The sequence below is a fragment of the Symphalangus syndactylus genome, chromosome 18 (assembly GCF_028878055.3).
Source record: "Symphalangus syndactylus isolate Jambi chromosome 18, NHGRI_mSymSyn1-v2.1_pri, whole genome shotgun sequence".
Taxonomy (NCBI): domain Eukaryota; kingdom Metazoa; phylum Chordata; class Mammalia; order Primates; family Hylobatidae; genus Symphalangus; species Symphalangus syndactylus.
The window spans coordinates 56,182,224-56,203,268 of record NC_072440.2 but is presented as its reverse complement, the minus strand read 5'-3'; the positions used below and the strand labels follow the sequence as shown (position 1 = coordinate 56,203,268).

The following is a 21,045-nucleotide window of genomic DNA, read 5'->3' as shown; positions in this document are numbered from 1 at the left end:
TTAGTTGGGCATGGTAGTATGCACCTGTAATCCCAGCTGCTTGGAGACTTAGGCGGGAGGATCGCTTGAGCCCAGGAGTTCAAGTCTAGTGAGCTATGATTGTGCCACTGCACTTTAGCCTGGGCGACAGAGCAAGAACTTGTCTCAAAAAAAAACCTCTATTTTTTAATAAATGGACCTGAATATTTTACCCTAGGTCTTCCCAAAGGGTCCAAGGATAGCATCACCCAATTGCATAGCTGGAAAGCAGATGGACTTTTTAGTAAGTGTGGTTCTAGTAAGTGTTGCTGCACTGACGAGCATCTCTGGCCAGGCGTGGTGGCTTACGCCTGTAATCCCAGCACTTTGGGAGGCCGAGGTGGGTGGATCACTTGAGCTCAGGAGTTCAAGACCATCTTGGCCAACATGGTGAAATGCTTCCTCTACTAAAAATACAAAAAATTAGCTGGGCATGGTGGCAGGCGCCTGTAGTCCCAGCTACTTGGGAGGCTGAGGCAGGAGAATCGCTTGAACCCGGGAGGCGGAGTTTGCAGTGAGCCGAGATCATGCCACTGCACTCCAGCCTGGGCAACAGAGCAAGACTCCATCTCAAAAAAAAAAAAAAAGAAGAAGAAGAAGAACATCTCTGTTCTCAGCTTAGGTCCTGGGCCCCTAAAGTCAGTGAGGCAGCCATCGTCCTAGGGTGATATGATGATATGGATTTGGGACTCCCTGGAGGAGGCCACACACACACAAAATGCAACTCTACAAAGGGAGGGAACAGAAACTGAAACAGACACCTGCAATGTGCCTGGATCTGAATTTCAAAATGTGTTAAACAATTATGGGTTTAGACCGTGAGAAAAGAACTGGTTGGCTTTTGTGCCTGCTTCACTTTGGCTCTGAGTTAACTTCAAACACTGCCAAACACAATGCTAGCACATCGTGACCCTCAAACTAATAATTTATAAGAGGGGATCCACTTCCCTGGTGGAAGTGGCCACGTACTGCCCTTTCCCTACCCCCATGGCATACTTGGGCATGACCTGCAGCCTTTTGTTGCCATCCAGGTTCGTGTTCATTCTGCTGGTGCAGTAAATCAACCACTATGACATGGTTTTGCAAAAAAGAAAAGATTTATTCGCAAGGGCACTGAGCGGGGAGGTGGAACAACAGCCCTCAAATCCACGTCCCCCGAAGATAAGTAACAGCTTCGTTCTGTGCGAGCATGGCTGGAGTTCATGGCATTTCACAAGACATGTGTACAGAAAAGGGTAGCATTAGCATGATCCGAAGGCGGAGTTTTTGGCCCTCCAGTGTCAAAAGGCCACCTTTCGGGCACTCGTGCAGGCCCAGTTGAAGGGTTGATGGTCTCAACCAGTTTGAACTGGTCAGGAGCTGGCCCAAGTTCCTGAAAAGCAACTGGAGAACCGTTACCATGCTGACTTATGCATGTTATCCATACAGTAGCCAGGGAAGGTTAAGTTTCAGCATTCAGTGGCAAGGCTTTCAGCTACTGTGGCCCTTAAGCTTCACAGAAAAAGGAGAAAAAAAAAATTAAAACCAAATGACCCAAAAGCAAGCAGAGCAGGCAGACCTGGCCAAATTAACCCTTCAGTTTCACTTTCCCTTGCTCTGTTGGGCATTTGTGGCTTGGAAAATGGCCCCCTCCTGCCGCAGACACACCCTTTACTGCTGATACCAATCATTAAAGTGATCTGTCGTGGTTCAGTGCACCACTGCACTCTGTCAATAAGGAAAGGAAAGGATAGGAAAAGGGAAGGGAAGGGGAAGGAGAAGGGGCAAGGGAAGGGGAAGGGGAAGGGGAGGAGGGAGGGAAAGAAAGGAAGAAAATAAAAGAAAGAAAAAAGAAAAGAAAAAGAAAAAAAGAAAAGAAAAGAAAATCCACAGTGAGCTAGATTTGGCCTGGAGGCTGTAGTTTGCCAACTCCTACCTGGATTCATGGACTAGAGTTTAAGGAAGAGATGGAGAAGTATGGCAGAAGAACTGGAGTGAGGCCGAACCCCGTGGTGTTCTAGAAGAGAGGCTCTTGACACGGGCATCTGGCAGTTATTTTTCAGGGGAGAACCTACAAATTATAAGGCTGTACAGCTCCCCTTACTAGTCAAGTGATTACACTTTTGTTTTCTTTTATTTTTTGTTTAGAGACAGGATCTCCCTCTGTCACCCAGGCTGGAGTGTGGTGCCACAGTCACAGCTCACTGCAGCCTCGAACTTGTGGGCTCAAGTGATCCTGCCTTAGCCTCCTGAGTAGCTGGGACTACAGACACACTCCACCATGCCTGGGTCATTGTTTTTAGTTTTGTAGAGATGAGGTCTCCTTGTGTTGCCCAGAATGGACTTGAACTCCTCGCCTCAAGCAATCCTCCCACCTTGGCCTTCCAAAGTGCTGGGAGTATAGGTATGAACCACCATGCCCGGCCTCATGTGACTAGTCCTACAGAGGCCCTCGATGGCCTGAAATGATTGATTCCAGGACCCCGTCTTCTCATCCCAAAGCACCAAACCCTACTGACAAGGAAAGGACCCCCATTTCAGAACTTCCATGGCCACCCCCCAACCCTGGGATTGGCAACTTTGTAACCTGGGTTTCCCCGATAATCAGATTTACGGTAAGACCCCAGAGAGGTCCAGGCGCTTCTAAAACAACTTATACAGAGAATCCAAACCCAAATCCTCAAGATGGGAGCCCACATCACATCCCCCAAAATAGAGCACCCGTGACCACTCCAGCCTTACTAGGGACACAGCATACTCCTTGACCCTCGCCACTACAGAGGACAATTGCTCTCACAAACATGGGGGTCCACTGGTTCCCACGCACTAAGCAAACTTTTATGGCCTTCATTGACACTGTTTCCCCAGAGACCCCACTAAATGTAAGGGAGGAACTCTCTCTGTTCCCTGGGGCATAAGATTGAAGGCAAACAAGTCCACCTTAGCCTGATCACTGGTGCAATAGCTTTGCAGAATATTCCAGTGGTCTCAGTTCTTTCTGCTCTTGAATTTCCATCACTGGGACGGATGCTCCAACTGGAATAAAACCCACACTTTGTCCCTTACTGTTGGTCTTGGCAGACGAGACCCTGAGGACCTGCCCAAGCCATTAAAATCATTAATATGACCCAAAATAAATTAAAACAGGGACTTCAAGGATTGAGCGAAGGGGTGACTATCCCCTCTGTTTCTCCATTTAACAGCCCGATTTGACGTGTTCTTCAAATGGAAAAGAACAAATGGTATCTCATGGTCGATGCTGAAACCTTAATCCAAGGGGACATGGGGGGCCTCAGCCCCTGCAGGCTGAAAGGATGGAGCCCATTCAGTCTTTTGCCGGCCAATATTTTGCTATTTTTGCTTCCTTGCAGTGTTCCAAAGTACCTAATTCAATAGCCTCTCAGCCTCTACTCCCATTCTATTTATTGTGGTAAAATATATAACAAAATTTACCGTTTTAACCTTTTTCTTTCTTTTTTTTTTGAAACAGGGTCTCGCTATGTCACCCAGGCTGGAGTACAGGGGCGCCATCGCAGATCACTGCAGCCTCAACCTCCTGGGTTCAAGTGATCCTCCCACCTCAGCCTCCTGAGTAATTAGGATTACAGGCTTAAGCCACCATGCCCAGCCTACTTTAATCAACAAAAAGCATTTTTAAAGTGGAAGATTTTATTTTTGTGTGGGTTTTTTTTTAGACAGAGTTTCACTCTTGCCGCCCAGGCTGGAGTGCAATGGTGTGATCTCGGCTCACCACAACCTCCGCCTCCCGGGTCCTGGTTCAAGCAGTTCTCCTGCCTCAGCCTCCTGAGTAGCTGAGATTACAGGCACGCGCCACCACACTCAGCTAATTTTTGTGTTTTTAGTAGAGATGGGGTTTCACCATGTTGGCCAGACTGGTCTCGAACTCCTGACCTCGTGATCCGCCCACCTGGGCCTCCCAAAGTGCTGGAATTACAGGCGTGAGCCACTGCGCCTGGCGTGTGGGGTTTTTGAGATGGAGTCTCACTCTGTCACTCACGCTGGAGTGCAGTGGTGCGACCTTGGCTCACTGCAACCTTGGCCTCCTTGGCTCAAGTGATCTTCCCACCCCAGCCTCCAGAGTAGCTGGGACCACAGGGGCGTGCCACCATGCCCAGCTACTTTTGTTATTTTTTGTAGAGACAGGGTTTCGCCATGTTAGCCAGGCTGGCGTCAAACTCCTGATGAGTTCAAGGGGTCTGCCTTGGCTTCCCAAAGTACTGGGATTACAGGCGTGAGCCACAGTATCCTGCCTGAAAAACTATTTTAAATAACTGTTCCAGCCCTGGCGTGGTGGCTCACGCCTCTAATCGCAACACTTTGGGAGAATGAGGCGGATGGATTTCCTGAGCTCAGGACCTTGAGACCAGCCTGGGCAACATGGAGAAACCCCGTCTCTACTAAAAATACAAAATCATCCAGGCATGGTGTTGTGTGCCTGTAATCTCAGCTACTGAGGAGACTGAGGTAGGAGGATGGCTTGAACCCGGGAGTTGAGGCTGTGGTGAGCCGTGATTGTGCCACTGCACTCCAGCCTGGGGAACAGAGCAAGACCCTGTCTCAAACAAACAAAAACCTGTTTCAGTAATCACAAAGTAGTTTGTATCAGACAAACTCTCTTGCCAATAAAAATTCAAAACTTGCACAGAGAAATAGATCTCAGGAAGAAAGCAGTAGTCTTCATGGGCTGATGACACAGAGGTTAGAGTTTGGGGCCTCCAGAGTGTTTCTAAGTTGAAAGGCAAAATCCAGGAACAGAGACAGGCAAATCGGGATAAGCCTCAGATTTTGCATAAAAATTTCTTTCCAATCCTTGGATGCCTCCTAATGGTATAAGACTCCAAGAAAGGCCAGGCACTATGGCTCACACCTGTAATCCCAGCACTTTGGGAGGCCGAGGTGGGCATTCAAAATCCTTGCTCTTTCTGAAGTAGACTAGGGGCTTCCCCGAGGGGGCAGTCTCACCTCACGCTGAGACCTTTGCGTGCCTTGTGGGTAGAAATGTTTGGTGAGTCCTCTAGGGGCCTTTGGGACCTTGGGCTATGAGGACCAGTAGCATTAGAGGACTGTGCCCCTTCTCCCCACTATAGATTGAAGTAAAGCACTTGGTCAAGTTCACCAGTAGGGAGTTCAGCTTGAAGAGGATGCCGTCCCGAAAACAGACAGGGGTCTTTGGAGTCAAGATTGCTGTGGTCACCAAGTGAGTGCGGAGGGGCTTGGGCACACGCACTGAGGGCGCCTGTCCCTTCAGCTGTTTCTGCAGAAAAGAGCATGTGTGGGTCTCTCCTCTCTGTGCGTGGCCGCTGCACGGTGAGGTCAGGCCCCAGAGAACACTTGGTGTGTTCAGCTGCCGCCTGTGTTTCCTCCAAACCAGCTCAGGAATGTCATTGCTGCCTTGCTTGGAAGCAGTAGGCTGGCTCCAGGAACTGCCCAAATGCAGGGTTTTCTGCCCTTGCTTGGAATTTGTCATGGTCCCAGGTTCCTGTTGAATGGTTGTAACTAACCCCCGCCCTTTTGTCACGAGTCAGTTGCCAAGAGAAGCCTGTTTGTTGGTTTGAGAGCAGTTCTTGCAGACACACATCACTTCCTTAGAGAATTCATTTGCTTCCCCAGGATGGAATCTGGCTGGGCCCCTGACCTTGCTGGTCACGTGGGCCAGGGCCTCCATCAGTCATACCCTGGACTCCTTTCTGTGTCTAAACACCACTCCCCACCCCCAACTGCATGGCAGCCACTTGGTGGCACTCTGGGAGGGCTCTGGGCAGGAGCAGCGAGGACTCCATCAGCAGCCCCTCCAAATAACCACGGCTAATGAGGGTGGCTTGAGAAGCCGCTTTGATGTGCTGCTAAATCCAGTTGCAAAACAGAACTAAAGGCCTCTGCACAGCACTGTGTTCTGACTTTGAAGTATTCTTACTCTAGTGTCCTGTGTGGAGGTATTGGAATTGTTCATTGCTAAGACTCAGAGGAGAAACGTACTCAGCATCGCAGGACTTGGGGCACTGGTGCTGAGGCAACCCTTTATTCATGGGATGTTTATTTAGGCCTGGGCCCGGGGCAGGGGTCAGGGGATTCTCCTCTCACACAGCACGTGGATGGCAGGACCAACACCCGGCCTGATCTCCCAGCTGGGAGCACAGGTTGCTAACCCCAGATCTGGAATCTTTCCGAGGCCCTTGCTGTGCTGACTTGACTTAGGCCTCCTGACCATCCCACAAAGATCATGTGTGACTTGCAGAGGGTCTGGCTGCTTCAGCCTCTTAGAAAAGTCCTGAGAAAGTACTTGCAATGAGGACCGAGCTTGAAGAGGGAGGACAGGCATGCACAAGGCTCTGTGTGCAGCCCCAGACCTGGACACCTTCGTCACCGTCCTCACCCCACCTCCGGGTGTGCAGATAGGGGGCAGGTCTCCTGTGCTGTGGCCCAAGCAGGGCTGTCAGGACACTGAGAACATTCCCTCCTCCTGCAGGAGAGAGAGGTCCAAGGTGCCCTACATCATGTGCCAGTGTGTGGAGGAGATGGAGCGCCGCGGCACGGAGGAGGTGGGCATCTATCGGGTGTCCAGAGTGGCCACGGACATCCAGGCACTGAAGGCAGCTTTCGACGTCAGTGAGTGTCGGCCTCCGCAGGATGGGGTGGAGGTGTGGGCGGCGGTGTCCACGATGAGATCTCAGAGCGCTCCATGGCCAGGGCATGTCACATCCTTCTCTGTGCCTTTTCTTCATTTACTGTTTTATTATTTTTAAGAAAGAGAAGGCAAGAGTTGTAGAAGGAGCTTCTGTAGAGGCCAGTTTTTAAACCATCCTAGCTACAGATGCTGCTTGCTGGGGTGCACCAGGGGCTTCCTCAGGGCCTTGGCCTTCCTGCCTTGGGGGTGGACAGGAGGTGGAAGCCCAGGACTCAGTGCAGTCTGTCCACTGCCCTGCTTGAGGATGCGGAGGGCAGAAGGCACTGATGGGACCCAGCTCACACCGGGGCTTTAACATCTCTGCCTCCATCTCACCAACCCTCAGAGGCTATGAAAGATCTGGAGCTGCCCCAAATGCCAGGGGAGGGCACTGAGACCCCAGAGGGTCCTTGCCCAGCATCTTCAAAGCAACAGGATTTTGTGCCTGCCGACCCTTCTTTGGGGCACACACCACCCACCCTGACCAGGATCCCTAGAATGCCCAGCATCCCTGGGAGGGCCCTGTGGTAGTTTCAGCTCCCTCTGGGGGCCCAGAATGGACCTGGCCTGTGGTGAGGATGTAAACACCAATGGCCAATTGGGTCCAAAGGAAGACACAGGTTCAAACACTGAAACCAATCAGATTCTCCCATGGCCTTCCTGCTATCAGAAGGCACTGGTGCAGGGGTGGTTGCTATGTACAGGGCAGAGCCACCCAATCCCCACGCAGGCACTGTGTCCTGCCACACTGGCCTCCTCCTGGCCATCACATGGGGCCAAGCACGGGAGAGGAATGGGAATGCCCACGCACCCCCATCAACTCTGCAGACACAGAACCACGCACAGCTCTTGGGAGGAGTCGGATGAGCTGCTCAAAGCCTGGGAGGGACCCACACAGTAGTCAGCGTGGCAGGGACGGTGCTTTAGCCAAGGCAGGGATAGCGGGTGACTCACTCGGGATCCTCAAGGAGGCTGCTGCATTTCCGTGCTCTTCCCAGATAACAAGGATGTGTCGGTGATGATGAGCGAGATGGACGTGAACGCCATCGCGGGCACGCTGAAGCTGTACTTCCATGAGCTGCCCGAGCCCTCTTCACTGACAAGTTCTACCCCAACTTCGCAGAGGGCATCGGTGAGCACTGGAGGCCTTGGCCTCATGGGAGACGTCTCCTCCACGTGCACTGCTGCCCTTGGAGGCTGTGAAAAGTGAGGTGTGGGAACCCGAGCTGTGCCTCCTCTGCCATGGTCGGCATTTTAACCCAACCTCAGAAAGCAGGGGACCAGAACCGAGCCTGTCCTGAAGGCCTTGCCCATCCCCAGAGGGCTCCCCGTCCTTATTCCTCAAGGAGACCAAGAGGCTGAAATAGTCAGCAGTGCCATGCTGTGGGGTCCTGAATTCTGCGGTCCTTCCTGCCGACCAGGGCTGAAGGAGGGTGCCCAGGTGCTCTAGCCACGGGTCCTGGCCCAGTCGAACATGGGTTCCAACATGGCCTGACCCTTAGTCAACCTGGAGGCTGATGTCTAGAGTGGGCGCTGGCACGTGCAGCACCTGTAGCCTCCGCATCACCCTTAGGGCAGGTCTTTCTCCCAGGCCCATGCACAGAGGACCTGCTCTCCCAGCCTCCAGGTGCCCCTGTGGTGTCCAGGACGACCAGGGGGTCTCTGCGTACTTGGTGGGGCTGGGGCCTCCCACTTCCCACCTCCTTGTGTCCCTCACTCCCATGTCTCATTCCATGTGGAGCCTCCCCTGCCTTGGGCTCCCCTGGGGAAGTGGTGGTGGCAGGATTTGTCCAAGGGCAGCTCTGCCCATGAGCGGCTGCTCTCACGGCTCCTCCTGCTGCTGTTCGCCAGGTGCTGCTGACCCGTGTGAGGTAGAGAAAAGGCGTTCAGGTGGCTCACACCCCACACAGGTGCCCCTCACAGGGTCCTCACTGGGGGCCAGAGCTGTGAGACTGAGGATGATGATGAGCCTGGGCTGTGCAGGGACACAAGCCCCAGGTGCTCCATGTGACCACCTCGGGAGAGGTCTCTGGCTCGTTGTGACCCCAAGGAGTAACCCACCGCCTCCTGCAGCTCGTTCAGACCCGGTTGCAAAGGAGAGCTGCATGCTCAACGTGCGGCTGTCCCTGCCGGAGGCCAACCTGCTCCCCTTCCTTTTCCTTCTGGACCACCCGAAAAGGTAGCGCAGCTCTCCCGTGGCAGCCCAGGGCTCCAGGTACCCAGGCTGCGGGGTGCCCCTCTGCTCCCGCTAGACCCCCAACACTGAGGACCTTTTCCCCTGACCCCTGTCTGCAGTCACTCACTGCCTCTGTCGACTAGTGACACTGCCACCCCCGCCCCCGCCTCTCCTCTTTGCCACCCTCCTCCCTCTGCACAGTGGCCTTAAAAAAGAGCTCAGAGCTTTGTCCATGGCCAGCAGAGCACTTGGACCCCCCTCTTCCCTCCCAGTCACATCATAGAGGAGACCCCCCCACCAGCCCAGAGTTGGCCCCTTGTCCTGGGCCACTGAGACCCAGAAGTACCAGGGCTGGAGTCACCTTGCAGCACAGCCAGGGTCGAGGTCACTCCCTTCCTGAGGACTCCATCACGGCCCAGCCCCTCTTCCTCTCTCCTGGTGGTGGCATCGAAACAGCACCCTCTGCTTTGGTCCTCTACAGGGTGGCAGAGAAGGAGGCAGTCAATAAGATATCCCTGCACAACCTCGCCACGATCTTTCGCCCCACGCTGCTCTGGCCCCCAGAGAAGGAGAGCAAGCTCCCTGCCAACCCCAGCCAGCCCATCACCATGACCGACAGCTGGTCCTTGGAGGTCATGTCCCAGGTATGGGAAGATAGGCTCCAGCCCAGGCAACCCTGACCTGCCAGAGGTGGCCTCTGCCTGCCCCACCCCCAGTCCTGCCCATCTTCCTACTTGAGTTGTATGTGGTGTGGCCGACATTCAGAGAGGGACTTGCCTAGAAACCTTTGGCTAATCGGGCCATCCGTAGAGCGGGAACCTTCCTGAGGTGTCCTTGGGCCACCCCCAAGTGTCAGGCCACCTGCCAAGAGACAGCGACCCGAAGCCGAAGGACAGGTGACTGGACAGATCCCGCCCAGGTCTGGGAGCCCCAGGCTGGCCTCAGACTGGATTTTCCATGCAGCCACCTGAGGGCGCCCCAAGCCAGTGCATCTCAGAGGCCAGGCCTGGCCCTGGGAGACAGGGTGAAGGGAGTGGTTTTTATGAACTTAACTTACAGAGTGTAAAAGATTTCTACTGGATCACTTGTCAAGATGCGCCCTCTCTGGGGAGAAGGGAACGTGACCGGATTCCCTCACTGTTGTATCTGGAATAAACGCTGCTGCTTCATCCTGTGGGGCCATGGCCTGTGTGGATGGGGCCTCTTCCATTCCCTGACTTAGAAACCACACTCCACTTAGAACAGGGTTGGAGAGGCTTAGTCAGCACTGGGGAGCGTTTGGACTCCATTCTTGCCTTTCTTCTTTTTCTTTCCAGAAGGATTTTTGTGCAGAAATGGGTCTTTTGTTGCCGTGTTTGTCCTCCTTGGAAGGCAGCTCCAGGAGGCCCGTGAAATGTCGGGGGACAGGACCCCCAGGGAGGGAATCCCAGGCTACGCACTTCAGGGTTCGTTCTCCAGGGAGAGCGACCTCGTCCCCCGATCCTGACCGCCCTTCCGGCCCACGCTCTCCTGTTTGGCTTCCACAGGCCTGGACTTCTCTGGCTTCTCTGCCCACACACTCCCTGCCCCAAGTGCCCCTGCCCCTGCCCCAGCACAGGTGACTTCATTTCTGTCCTCTCAGCTCAGTGGACTCGCTCAACTTTTGTAAAAGTCTCCACTTGGTGGTAGCAGCTTGCTGATGACTTGTTTTAAAACTTTCATCCTAAATAACCTTTTGATATTGAATATTTTTAAGTTTTATACGTAGTTTCTAATTTTTTTTTTCCTAACAGATTCAGATACCTAATAAGATGCTGGAATGTATTCCCTCGACAATCCGTGTCCTGGCAGCATTTGGTCTTCCTCTAAGCACCTGGCTTCACTGTTCTCAGGAGTGGGTTCTGGTCTCTGGAGAACAGGATACGTGGAGGGTTAGGAAGGGGCCAGGCCTAGAGACGGGAGACTCCCTCCCAGAGCAGGTGGAGGCACAGGACCATTTGATACCCCATCTGCCGGCACCTACCGGGGAGGCCAGGCATTCTTTGTAAACCCTCCTGACCACCTGGCTAAAGAAAACAGAAGCATGGAGGCCGCCAAGTATTTTCAAGAAATAACCCCATGAACATTGCATCACTTTTGTAGAAAGAGGGGCTTGGGGCAGGCAGAGGAGAGAAGGGAGAGCAAACTGAGAGCCAAGTTTCCAGATGGTCCTGCAGGAGGAGAGGATGCAGTTGCCCAGAGGGAAGCAGGATCACATTTAAGGAAGTGTGTGGGGTCCCTGGATGACACCAGCACCCAGTGTGACTCTGGCGACGCTCCCAAGGTGGGAGGAGTGGGTGCCCCTGTGTGTCAGTGGGCAGCTCCTGCTGAGCCCGCAGCTCACTGGGGAGCCTGACAGCGGGGCCATGCGCCTGACACTCCTCTCTGCTTGTGGACCTGGTGAGGCAGGGAGCAGAAAACAGAGCCACTTGAATGCTTTCTGTCTGCCTCTGTGTGCAGTGTGGATTTAGTTGTGCTTTTTTCTTGCTGAGAGAGCACAGCCACCATTTACAAGCAGTGTCACCCTCGTGGGTGGCGAGGAAAGAAAAGGAGCCTCTGCTCTCTGTACCTATCTGGGCCCGGTGGGCTCCCCTGTCCTGGCTTCCATCTCTGTCTCAGCGACCATCCAGCCCTGCGCAGGAACACATGTTGCTTAGAAAAGCCAAATCCAGCCCTTGTCTCGGTCTCCTCTGGTCTCATGATGTGCATCTGTTACCTTGAAACTGGAAACCAGTCTATCAATGTCTGGCCAATTTTTGTTCCCTCTCCAACCTCCTTCCCCTTACGACTTTTTATTTATGTAGGATGTGTGCTGTCTAATGATGGGATGACCACACTTTTCCATGTTCTAAAAGTGCTCCTCTCCCGCAGGGCCCCAGGGCTGATGGTTGTTTTGGGTCTACAGCTACGCCTTACCCGCCTCCTGGCTCAAAGCCTGTGTGGTGGCAAAGCCGGTGCGGGGCTGGGGAACGCGGCGTTCTCCAGGAGGGGGACCCGGCTCTCCTTCTGCAATGCAGGCAAAGGCCTAGATGCCAGTGTGACCTCCCACAAGGCATGGCTTCCAGACTCCCCGACCAGAAGTGATGCTTTTTTGCCTCAGGCCCTGGGTTTGAAGTAGCCTGGCTTTCTCTCGGTAAGTGGCTGGTGTCTTAGCAGCTGCAATCTGAGCTCAGCCACCTACACACCACCATGGGGGAAAGAACTGCTGACACTTTCATTAAAAAGTTTCCTGAGACGACTTTCGTGCATGTTGATTTCATGATGAGCGCCGCTGGGAAGAAGCCCTGAGCCGGTGGGGTGGGGCTGGAAGCGGCAGGTGCAGTGATGGGGCTGGGTGCCCAGGAGGCCTCAGTGCTCAATCAGGCCACGGTGGCCAAGCCCAGGCTGCAGGGAAGGCCGGCCTGGGAGGTGTGGGTGAGCACAGGCAGGCGCCAGCTGGGCAGTGTTAGGATGCTGGAGCAGCATCCCTAACTCCACTGAGTGGGGTAGTCTGGTTGGGGCAGGGACCGCTGTTGCTTTGGCAGAGAGAGATGATCCCCACTGGGGAGAGGCTGTTCTGACTGTGCAGGTGGGACAGGGACAGATGGCCACCAGGGTGACCTGGCTGGTCTTCCTTTGCTGTGCTGAGCCCTGGGACATGGAGGATGCCCGCCACACACAGCCTGGTCCCGGGTTCTTACCTGTGGCCACCGCTCTGGCACGAGCCCCTCAGTCTTGGGTGGTTTCTGCCTGGTCTGGGATTTGGTGTTGCTGCTGAGTCCAGCCTTTCCACCACCTCCGCATGGGCCTTGGGTGTTGTCAGCTGCCTCCCGCCATGGCTTCAGTAGCTCACCCAGCTTACAGGGGAGCTGCCCTGGGCTGGAGATGGGCACGCACCCTGGGTCCTACTTGAAGGAATGCAGCTTGAGGAGACCCGGCCAAATCCACTGGGCCACAGGTTACCCTCGGCAATGCCCACATGAGCCGTCAGCCTGAGCCTCCCCAGGAGATCGAGGCTCACACGACAAAGGCTGCACGTGACCGGTGAGGTGGCTGAGCCCAGCCAGGACCTTTCTCAGACTCCTGGGATGTGGCTCTGCTCCTGAGCGGCCTGGTCAGCAATCTCGGGGTGAGAGGGGCTTGTCACACGGGCCCCTGCCTGCAGTGTGACCCTTCTCAGCTTCTCTCAGCAGCCCTGCCTGCGGAGTGTCACCACCACCATGATCATTTCCCTGACACTGCGAGGGTGTGGGGACATCCTGGGTAGAGACAGGGCCCGTGGCAGCAGCAGGCTCAGGGGCGCCCTGCACTGGTGGGCTGGGGACCTGGTGGAGACCACACCAAGGGCTGGACAAGGGGACGACCCTCCACCCTGGCCTCTCCGCAGGCCTCAGCAGCCCCTCCCACAGGCAGAAGGGTTGACACTGGGTTCTGCCCTCACTGCAAGAGCTACCAGTGCCACGTGCTGTTCTGCCCAATCTGGTGTCTGCAGGGGAGGAAAGGGCTGCCGCTAGCCCATTTCTGAGTGTTCAGCACCTAAGGGTGACAACACTGTCTGTCCCTACCCTCCGGGTCCTGTTTGAAAATCAAACCCATGCTCACAGGCCGATTTGTTTTTTCTTTCAGAGACAGGGTCCCACTTTGTCACCCAAGCTGGAGTGCAGTGGTGCGATTATAGCTCAATGCAGCCTCCAATCCCCGGACTCAAGGGACCCTCCTGCCTCAGCCTGCCAAGTAGCTTGGACTATAGCTGTGTGCCATTGCACCTGTTTTATTCTTATTTTGTAGACATGGGGTCTGGCTATGTTGTCCAGGCTATTCTCAAAATTCCCGGCCTCAAGCAATCCTCCCGCCTCGGCCTCTCAAAGGTTGGGATTACAGGTGTGAGGCAAGGCACCCAGCTCAGCCACAGAGCCCTGTTGCATCTCTCTTACTAGGAGCAAGAGCTGACTGCCCCCTCATCCCCATTCCAGAGTGTTGGGGCTGTGTTCAGCCGAGGCCGGGCCACTAGCGTGGCCCAGGGAGCGGGATCATTCACTGCTGCCCCAAATCTGAGGTCATTCCACCTCGACAAGACTTCCTCATCCAATCCCTTTACTTGACAGCTGGGGAAACCAATGCGTACAGAGCACCCCCAGCTCACTCGGGTCTCAGAGCTGATCCATGAGCAGAGGCTGAGATCCTGGGATCTTGTCCGCCAGCCGCCCCGCAAGCTTGCTCCCTTTCTGCTCGAAGAGATGGGGCTGGACCTCGACCGGCAGCCCTGGCCTGGACATGACTGTGCTCGTGCAGGTATTCAGGCCGAGATGCCCCGGCATCATAATTTTTTCTTTTTTTGAGATGGTGTCTCACTCTGTCACCCAAGCTGGAGTGCAGTGGCATGAAATTGGCTGACTGCAACCTCTGCCTCCTGGTTAAAGTGATTCTTCTGCCTCAGCCTTCCAAGTAGCTGGGACTACAGGCTTGTACAACCACACCTGACTAATTTTTGTATTTTTACTAGAGACGGGGTTTCCCCACGCTGGCCAGGCTCGTGTCGAACTCCTGACCTCAGGTGATCCACCTGCCTTGGCCTCCCAAAGTGCTAGGATTACAGGTGTGAGTCACTGCATCATTTAAATGTAGTGAGAGGCCGGGTGTGGTGGCTCATGCCTGTAACCCCAGTACTTTGAGAGGACGAGGCTGTCAGATCACCTAAGGTCAGGAGTTCGAGACCAGCCCGGCCAACATGGTGAAACAGTGTCTCTACAAAAAAATAGAAAAAATTATCCCTGCGTGGTGGTGCGTACCTGTAGTCCCAGTTACTCAGGAGGCTGAGGCATTAGAATCGCTTAAACCTCCGAGGCGGAGGCTGCAGTGAGCTGAGATGGCGCCACTGCACTCCAGCCTGGGTGACAGAGCAAAACCTTGTCTCTAAATAATTAAATAAATAAATATGGCCAAGCACGGTGCCTTAGGCCTGTAATCCCAACACTTTGGGGGCCAAGGCAGGTGGTCCCTGAGGTCAGGAGTCCGAGACCAGCCTGGCCAAGACGGTGAAACACTGTCTCTACTAAAAATACAAAAATTAGCCAGGCGTGGTGGCAGGCACCTGTAATCCCAGCTACTCGGGACACTGAGGCAGGAGAACCACTTGAACCTGGAAGGCAGAGGTTGCAGTGAGCTGAGATTGCACCACTGCACTCTAGCCTGGGCAATGGAGCAAGACTCCATCTCAAATAAATAAATTAATAAATACAGAGCAAGATTCTGTCTCAAAGAAATAAATAAATGTACACCTGTAATCCTAGCACATTGGGAGGCTAAGACAGGTCGATCACCTGAGGTCAGGAGTTCGAGACCAGCCTGACCAATATAGCGAAACCCCATCTAAAATACTAAAAATACAAAAATTAGCTGGGAGTTGTGACATGTGCCTGTAGTCCCAGCTACTCGGGATGCTGAGACAGGAGAATTATTTGAACCCAGAAGGTGGAGGTTGCAGTCAGCCGAGATCTCGCCACTGCATTTCAGCCTGGGTGACAGAGTGAGACTCTGTCTCAAAAGGAATAAATAAATAAAATACAAAATAAAAAAATAAATGTAGTAAGATTGCAGAGTCGTGCTGCGGAAGCGTGCTGGTCCTATCCATGTAGTGAAGGCTGATTTCATACACAAATGTCACAAGAACTTTTTTTTGTTTTGTTTTCTTTTTTTTTTTTTGAGACGGAATCTTGCTCTGTCACCCAGGCTGGAGTGCAGTGGTGCGATCTCGGCTCACTGCAAGCTCTGCCTCCTGGGTTTTACGCCATTCTCCTGCCTCAGCCTCCCGAGTAGCTGGGACTACAGGCGCCCGCCACCACACCCAGCTAATTTTTTTGTATTTTTAGTAGAGATGGGGTTTCACCATGTTAGCCAGGATAGTCTCGATCTCCTGACCTCATCATCCACCCGCCTCAGCCTCCCAAAGTGCTGAGATTACAGGCGTGAGCCACCGCGCCTGGCCACAAGAACTTTTATACCCACCCCTGAAAGAAAGCCCTGATTGCCTCCTGAAGAAGCAGTACATGGACTAACACGTGGGCTATCCCAGAGAGCTCTGGAAAAATAAACAGAAAACAGAAAATGACACGCTAAGCCCTTGAGGCCAAAATGCCCTTCCCCCAGAGCAGCTGCCAGAAGACAGGGAGCAGGATCGGGTTGGAGGTCACTTCTGGGTGAGGGGGAGAATGGTCAGACCCGGGGCAGGGGTGTTGGAGCCTGGTTGGCCTCACTGGAACAGAAGAGAGCTGCTTCATGATGCTCAGCTGACAGGCTGAGCCTTGCATAACCCAAGTTCTCACGGTACAGAGAGGCCAGCCAGCGCGGGGACAAAGACACACACGCATTGAAATGGTTTCCTGGAAGACAGGGCCCAGTTGCATCTCTCAAATGGGACCAGATTGGAAGGGAGACCAGCTGCTTTGGGCAAATGAGGCCACTTCTGAATGAGCTCCCAAACTAGATGGTGCTGAGGGCCCTGGACCTGGCAGCTGGGCTGGACATCGCACGGCCCTGTATTCCAGGAAACGGCATCTCAGTGCTCGTCTGGCCAGTTCTCCAAAAGAACCATCCACAGGCCATTTTTCCATTCCCCTCCTATGCACAGACTGGGCCGGGCCTGACCAGAAACTCTCCCTTAGGGTTTTCAGTCACTGCCAAAACTTGAGCCCAGCAGTGAGGATGTGATGTTAAAATGTGACTCTGTGCCAGGCAGTGGCTCATGCTTGTCGACCCAGTGCTTTTGGGAGGCTGAGCTGGGCGGATCAATTGAGATCAACAGTTCAAGGCCAACCTGAGGAACATAGATCTCTACAAACAAATAAAAACTAGCCAGCTCTGGTGACATGCACTGCTAGTCTCAGCTGCTCAGAAGGCTGAAGTGGCTTCAGCCCAGGAGTTCAAAGCTGCAGCTATGATCGTGCCACTGTATTCCAACACGAAAGACACAGTGAGACCATGTCTTGAAACAAGGAACAAATAAACTAGGTATAGAAGAAACATACCTGAAAATGGCAGGGCTGGGTGCAGTGGCTCACGAGTGTAATCCCAGCATTCTGGGAAGCTGAGGTGGGTGGATCATCGGATGTCAGGAGTTCGAGACCAGCCTGGCCAATGTGGTGAAACCCCATCTCTACTAAAAGTACGAAAATTAGCCAGGCGTGGTGGCATGCGCCAGGTGTCCTAGCTACTAGGGAGGCTGAGGCAGGAGAATCGCTTGAATCCAGGAGGCGGAGGTAGCAGTCAGCCAAGATCACATCATTGCACTCCAGCCTGGGCGGCAAGAGCGAGACTCTGTCTCAAAAAGCACAAACAAACAAAACAACACACCTGAAAATAATAAAAGCTGATATGACAAAGCCATAGCTAACATACTACAGAATGGGGAAAAGTTGAAAGCATTTCCTCTGTAAACAGGAACAAGATGAGGATGCCCGTTCTCACCACTCCTATTCGACATCACACAATCAGGCAAGAGAAGAAAATAAAAGGCATCCACACTGGAAAAGAGGACATCGAATTCTTCTTGTCTGATGAAGATGTGATCTTGGATCTAGAAACATGTAAAGGCTCCACCAGAAAACCCCTAGACCTGATAAATAAATTAATACAGTCATTTGCAGAATACAGAATCAACAACAACAACAACAAAATCAGCAGCATTTCTATACACCAATAATGGTCTGGTTGGGAAAGAAATTAAGAAGGCAATCCCATTTACAATAGCAGCAACATGGAAAGATGTATACCACAGAAGAAATTTCCCAAGGAGGTGAAAGATTTCTACAAGGAAAACTACAAAACACTGATGAAAATGTTTAAGAGGACAGAAAGAAATGGACAATCATTTCATGCTCATGGAAGGAATTCATAGCATTAAAATGACCACACTGCCCGAAGCAGTCTAGAGATTCAATACAACCCTTACCAAAATACCAATGTCATCACTCACAGAAATGGAAAGTCCTACAATTCATAAAAAAGAACCAAAAAAGAGCTCAAAGACCCAAAGTCGTGCTCAGCAAAAACAACAAAACTAGAGGCATCCCATTTCACTGCAAATTAGAACTACAAAATTTTTGACAAGTGCATAGTAACCAAAATAGTATAATCCTAGCATAAAACTAGACACTTATATCCATGGGACAGATGAGAGAACCCAGAAAGACAGACACATATTCACAGCCAATTGATCTTTCACAGAGCCGACAGAAACACACACTGGGGAAAGGACACCCTCTTCAATGAATGGTACTAGGAGGGTTGGATGGCCACATGCAGAAGAATGAAACTGGACCCTTATCTCTCAGCATATAGACAAATCACTTCGAGATAGATTCAAGACTTAAATGTGAATGTTAAGATACGAAACTACAAAAATCTTGGAAGGAAACCTAGAGAAAACTCTTCTGGATCTCACTCTAAGCAAGGAATTTATGACGGGCTCAAAAGCCCCACATGGAGAAGGATGATCTGGAGGATGGCCCACTGAACCTGTGTCCAGCAGAACTCCTGACAGCGCATGAGGGAGCCTTAGAGGCCAGGTTCCTCCTTGCTGTGCCCACGCGGGAAGTGGGGTTGCTAGGGTCAGAAGGCGGGCCAGACTTGCACGTGAAGCCTGCCTTGTTTGCAGTGGCACTGGATCCCCGACTTGCAATTGCGGGCGTCGGCTTAAATGGTCCCCCGGGGGTGTGATAGAAAGTAAAGACAAAAGTGCCACCCAACAGAGTTGCTCCCCGTGCCAGGTCCTGTGGTCACCATGGAAGTGTGCTGCCTTGGGGGCCCCCTGGTGTTCAGGACCCACCCCCCCGTGCCCTATTACCATTGGGCCTTTCTCTTTAAAGGGTTTCTTCTGACGGAATGCAGACCTGGGCCCACCTCTGTACTCTCAATTTCCATGGGTGTGGCTGGAGGGCTAGAACTGGCTCCAGAATGCAGACCTGGGCCCACCTCACTACTCTCAATTTCCATGGGTGTGGCTGGAGGGCTAGAACTGGCTCCAGAAGTGCCAGGCCTTGGGCTTCTCATGCCCACATCCATGCTTGCAGCTAGGAAGGGGGCCGGAATCAGCGAGGTGACCTGGGCTGAGACCCAGGAGTGGGAAGAGGTGGCAGGAAGGGGATCTGAGGAGGAGAACAGGGAGCCTGATGGTCTGCGCTTCCTCCCAGACACAGGAGCTGTAGAGGGGACCTCTGCAGCAGATGTTAGGGGGGCCACTGGGCCCAGGCAGTCTTGGGACTTGTGTCTCTCCTGCTGTGCATCCATACTGGGTGCTTTAGAGACAGCAGGCAGACCAGAAGCCCCTGTTGCAAGTGAGGACAAAGTGTGGGAAGGCCGTGAGGCTCTGCAGTCCCAGATGGCCTTGGGCTCGCCCCGCAGTACACTGTTGATGCACTCGAACGCAGCCTCCTTCTCCCGGTCCAGGTCTTCAGCAGTGACCCGGAACCCCAGCTCTAAGGGAGGCGGCAGCATCAGGGGCTCCCCTTGCCTGCGTGGCAGCAGGGGAAACTTGCGTCTACGGGGCCTAGAGGCCTGGGATCTGGGGGAGCCATTCCTGGGGGCGAGTGTCTGCCCTGGTGCTATATCTGCTGCCTTTTCATACCGGGTGTGACCCGAAGAGACAGCCTGAGGCCTGTCCTCACTCGCTGTCTTTGAGGACCTGATGGTCAGCTGGCAGTGGGATGAGGCTGACCCCCTCCTCCGCTTTAGCCACGGGAAGCCTCCCATGGAGCTGTAGGAGCTGGAGATCGCATTGCGTTTGGTGCACGAGCTCGTCCAGGAGGTCTGGGATCTCTCATTATATCTGACTTCTGACCTCTGGGCATGGAGGTCTCTCTGCACAGGCCCAGGCCTGGGCACAATGGGAGAGAGGCCTCCATTGTCCCGCAGGGGCCTAAATTCAGACCGTGCATCCCCGGTGACCTCGGGGACTCTTCTCTGATAATCAGGACTCTCTTGGACTCTAGGGTCCTTGTCCTGCTCAGGCATCCCTGCCCCGCTCTCCTTGAGGGCCCTCAACACTATCTTCCCTGGACACAAGTGTGGGGACGGCCTGGTGTTGTGGGCCCCAAAGGGGTGACTTCCTGCTCCTGGGCCCCACAGAGAGTCCTTGTGCTCAGTGCAGTGGCTGAGCTGCAGGATGCCCTGGAACTCGGAGCACACAGCACTGGCTTGCTGTGGTACCTGTGCCATGAAATTGAAGTCAGGATCACCAGGAAGGAACACACTGCTTGCAGGATCACGGAAAGCCTTCTTACAGTTGTCTTGACAGCACTGATGCCAAGTGTCTGGGTGCTTGTAGGATGGCCTGCCACTCAGTCCAGGGGCAGGAGCAACGGGGAGATCCCACAAGCAAAGTGAACTGGGGGATGGGCTCAACGGGCTCCAGGCAACTGAGCCCTACTGGCAGGTCCTCGGCCTGGGCCCGGACAGGAATGGGGGCACAGAGTGCCCAGGTAACCGCTCCTGGGAGCAGTGGGGAACCGTCGTTTTTGAACTCTCGAGAGCTGGGCTCTGAGCGTCCACGTTGAGCTGCCAACTCGGCCAACCGCTAAGCCAGCAGTTTCTTCTGTTGCCGGGCAACGCGCCTTTTAAACCTGAGGGAGTGGCTGCGCGTGCAAAGAACCGGCGCGAGTGACGGAGCCACCTTAACAGATTGGCGCGGCAAGTTTGCCGGGCAACGCATCTTTTAAAGCTGAGGCAGTGGGTGCACGTGCACAGAATGGCGCGAGTGACAGAGCGACCTTAACGGATTAATCAGCGCTGCAAGGTACCTGTGCAAGATACCTGCTGGCAATGGTGGCCGGCGGAGGTGGTGGGGGCGGGGGGGGCATGCAAGACGTAGTGGAAGGAGAGACCCAGGCACAAAGGTCGCGGGAAGAACAGGTGCCCACAATGGCTGCAGATCTGTCCATGGATCACTGAAGATTCCTGCTGTCCTGCTGAGGTGGAGATTGCAGTGAGCTGAGATCGCACCATTGCACTCCAGCCTGGGCAACAAGAGCAAAACTCCGTCTCAAAATAAAAAGAAAAAAAAGAGACCTGGCGTGGTGTCCTATGCCTATAATCCTAGCACTTTGGAAGGTCGGGGCGGACGGATCACGAGATCAGGAGTTGGAGACCAGCCTGGCCTGTACTCCCAGCTACTCCGGAGGCTGAGGCAGGAGAATGG

The 21,045-nt window shown here is 53.7% G+C and overlaps 1 protein-coding gene, 1 long non-coding RNA gene and 1 pseudogene across 2 annotated transcripts; 1 reads left to right on the top strand and 2 right to left on the bottom strand.

The window, feature by feature from the left end:
- The first annotated feature begins 1,944 nt into the window (after positions 1-1,944).
- On the top strand, positions 1,945-12,114 carry LOC129468280 (breakpoint cluster region protein-like; annotated as a pseudogene).
- Positions 6,011-7,750, bottom strand: LOC129468300 (uncharacterized). The gene is made up of 2 exons (XR_008652585.2): positions 7,637-7,750; positions 6,011-6,743 (listed from the first exon to the last, which is right to left on the bottom strand). It is a non-coding gene; the product is annotated as an uncharacterized lncRNA (long non-coding RNA).
- A 27-nt stretch (positions 12,115-12,141) lies between the features above and the next one.
- Positions 12,142-20,788, bottom strand: LOC129467488 (putative POM121-like protein 1). The gene is made up of 5 exons (XM_055252010.2): positions 20,648-20,788; positions 20,149-20,292; positions 18,743-20,057; positions 12,557-12,760; positions 12,142-12,277 (listed from the first exon to the last, which is right to left on the bottom strand). Exons 1-4 carry the CDS (start codon positions 20,786-20,788, stop codon positions 12,714-12,716), a joined length of 1,647 nt encoding a protein of 548 aa, XP_055107985.2. The 3' UTR covers positions 12,142-12,277; positions 12,557-12,713.
- Between the last annotated feature and the right edge of the window lie 257 nt (positions 20,789-21,045).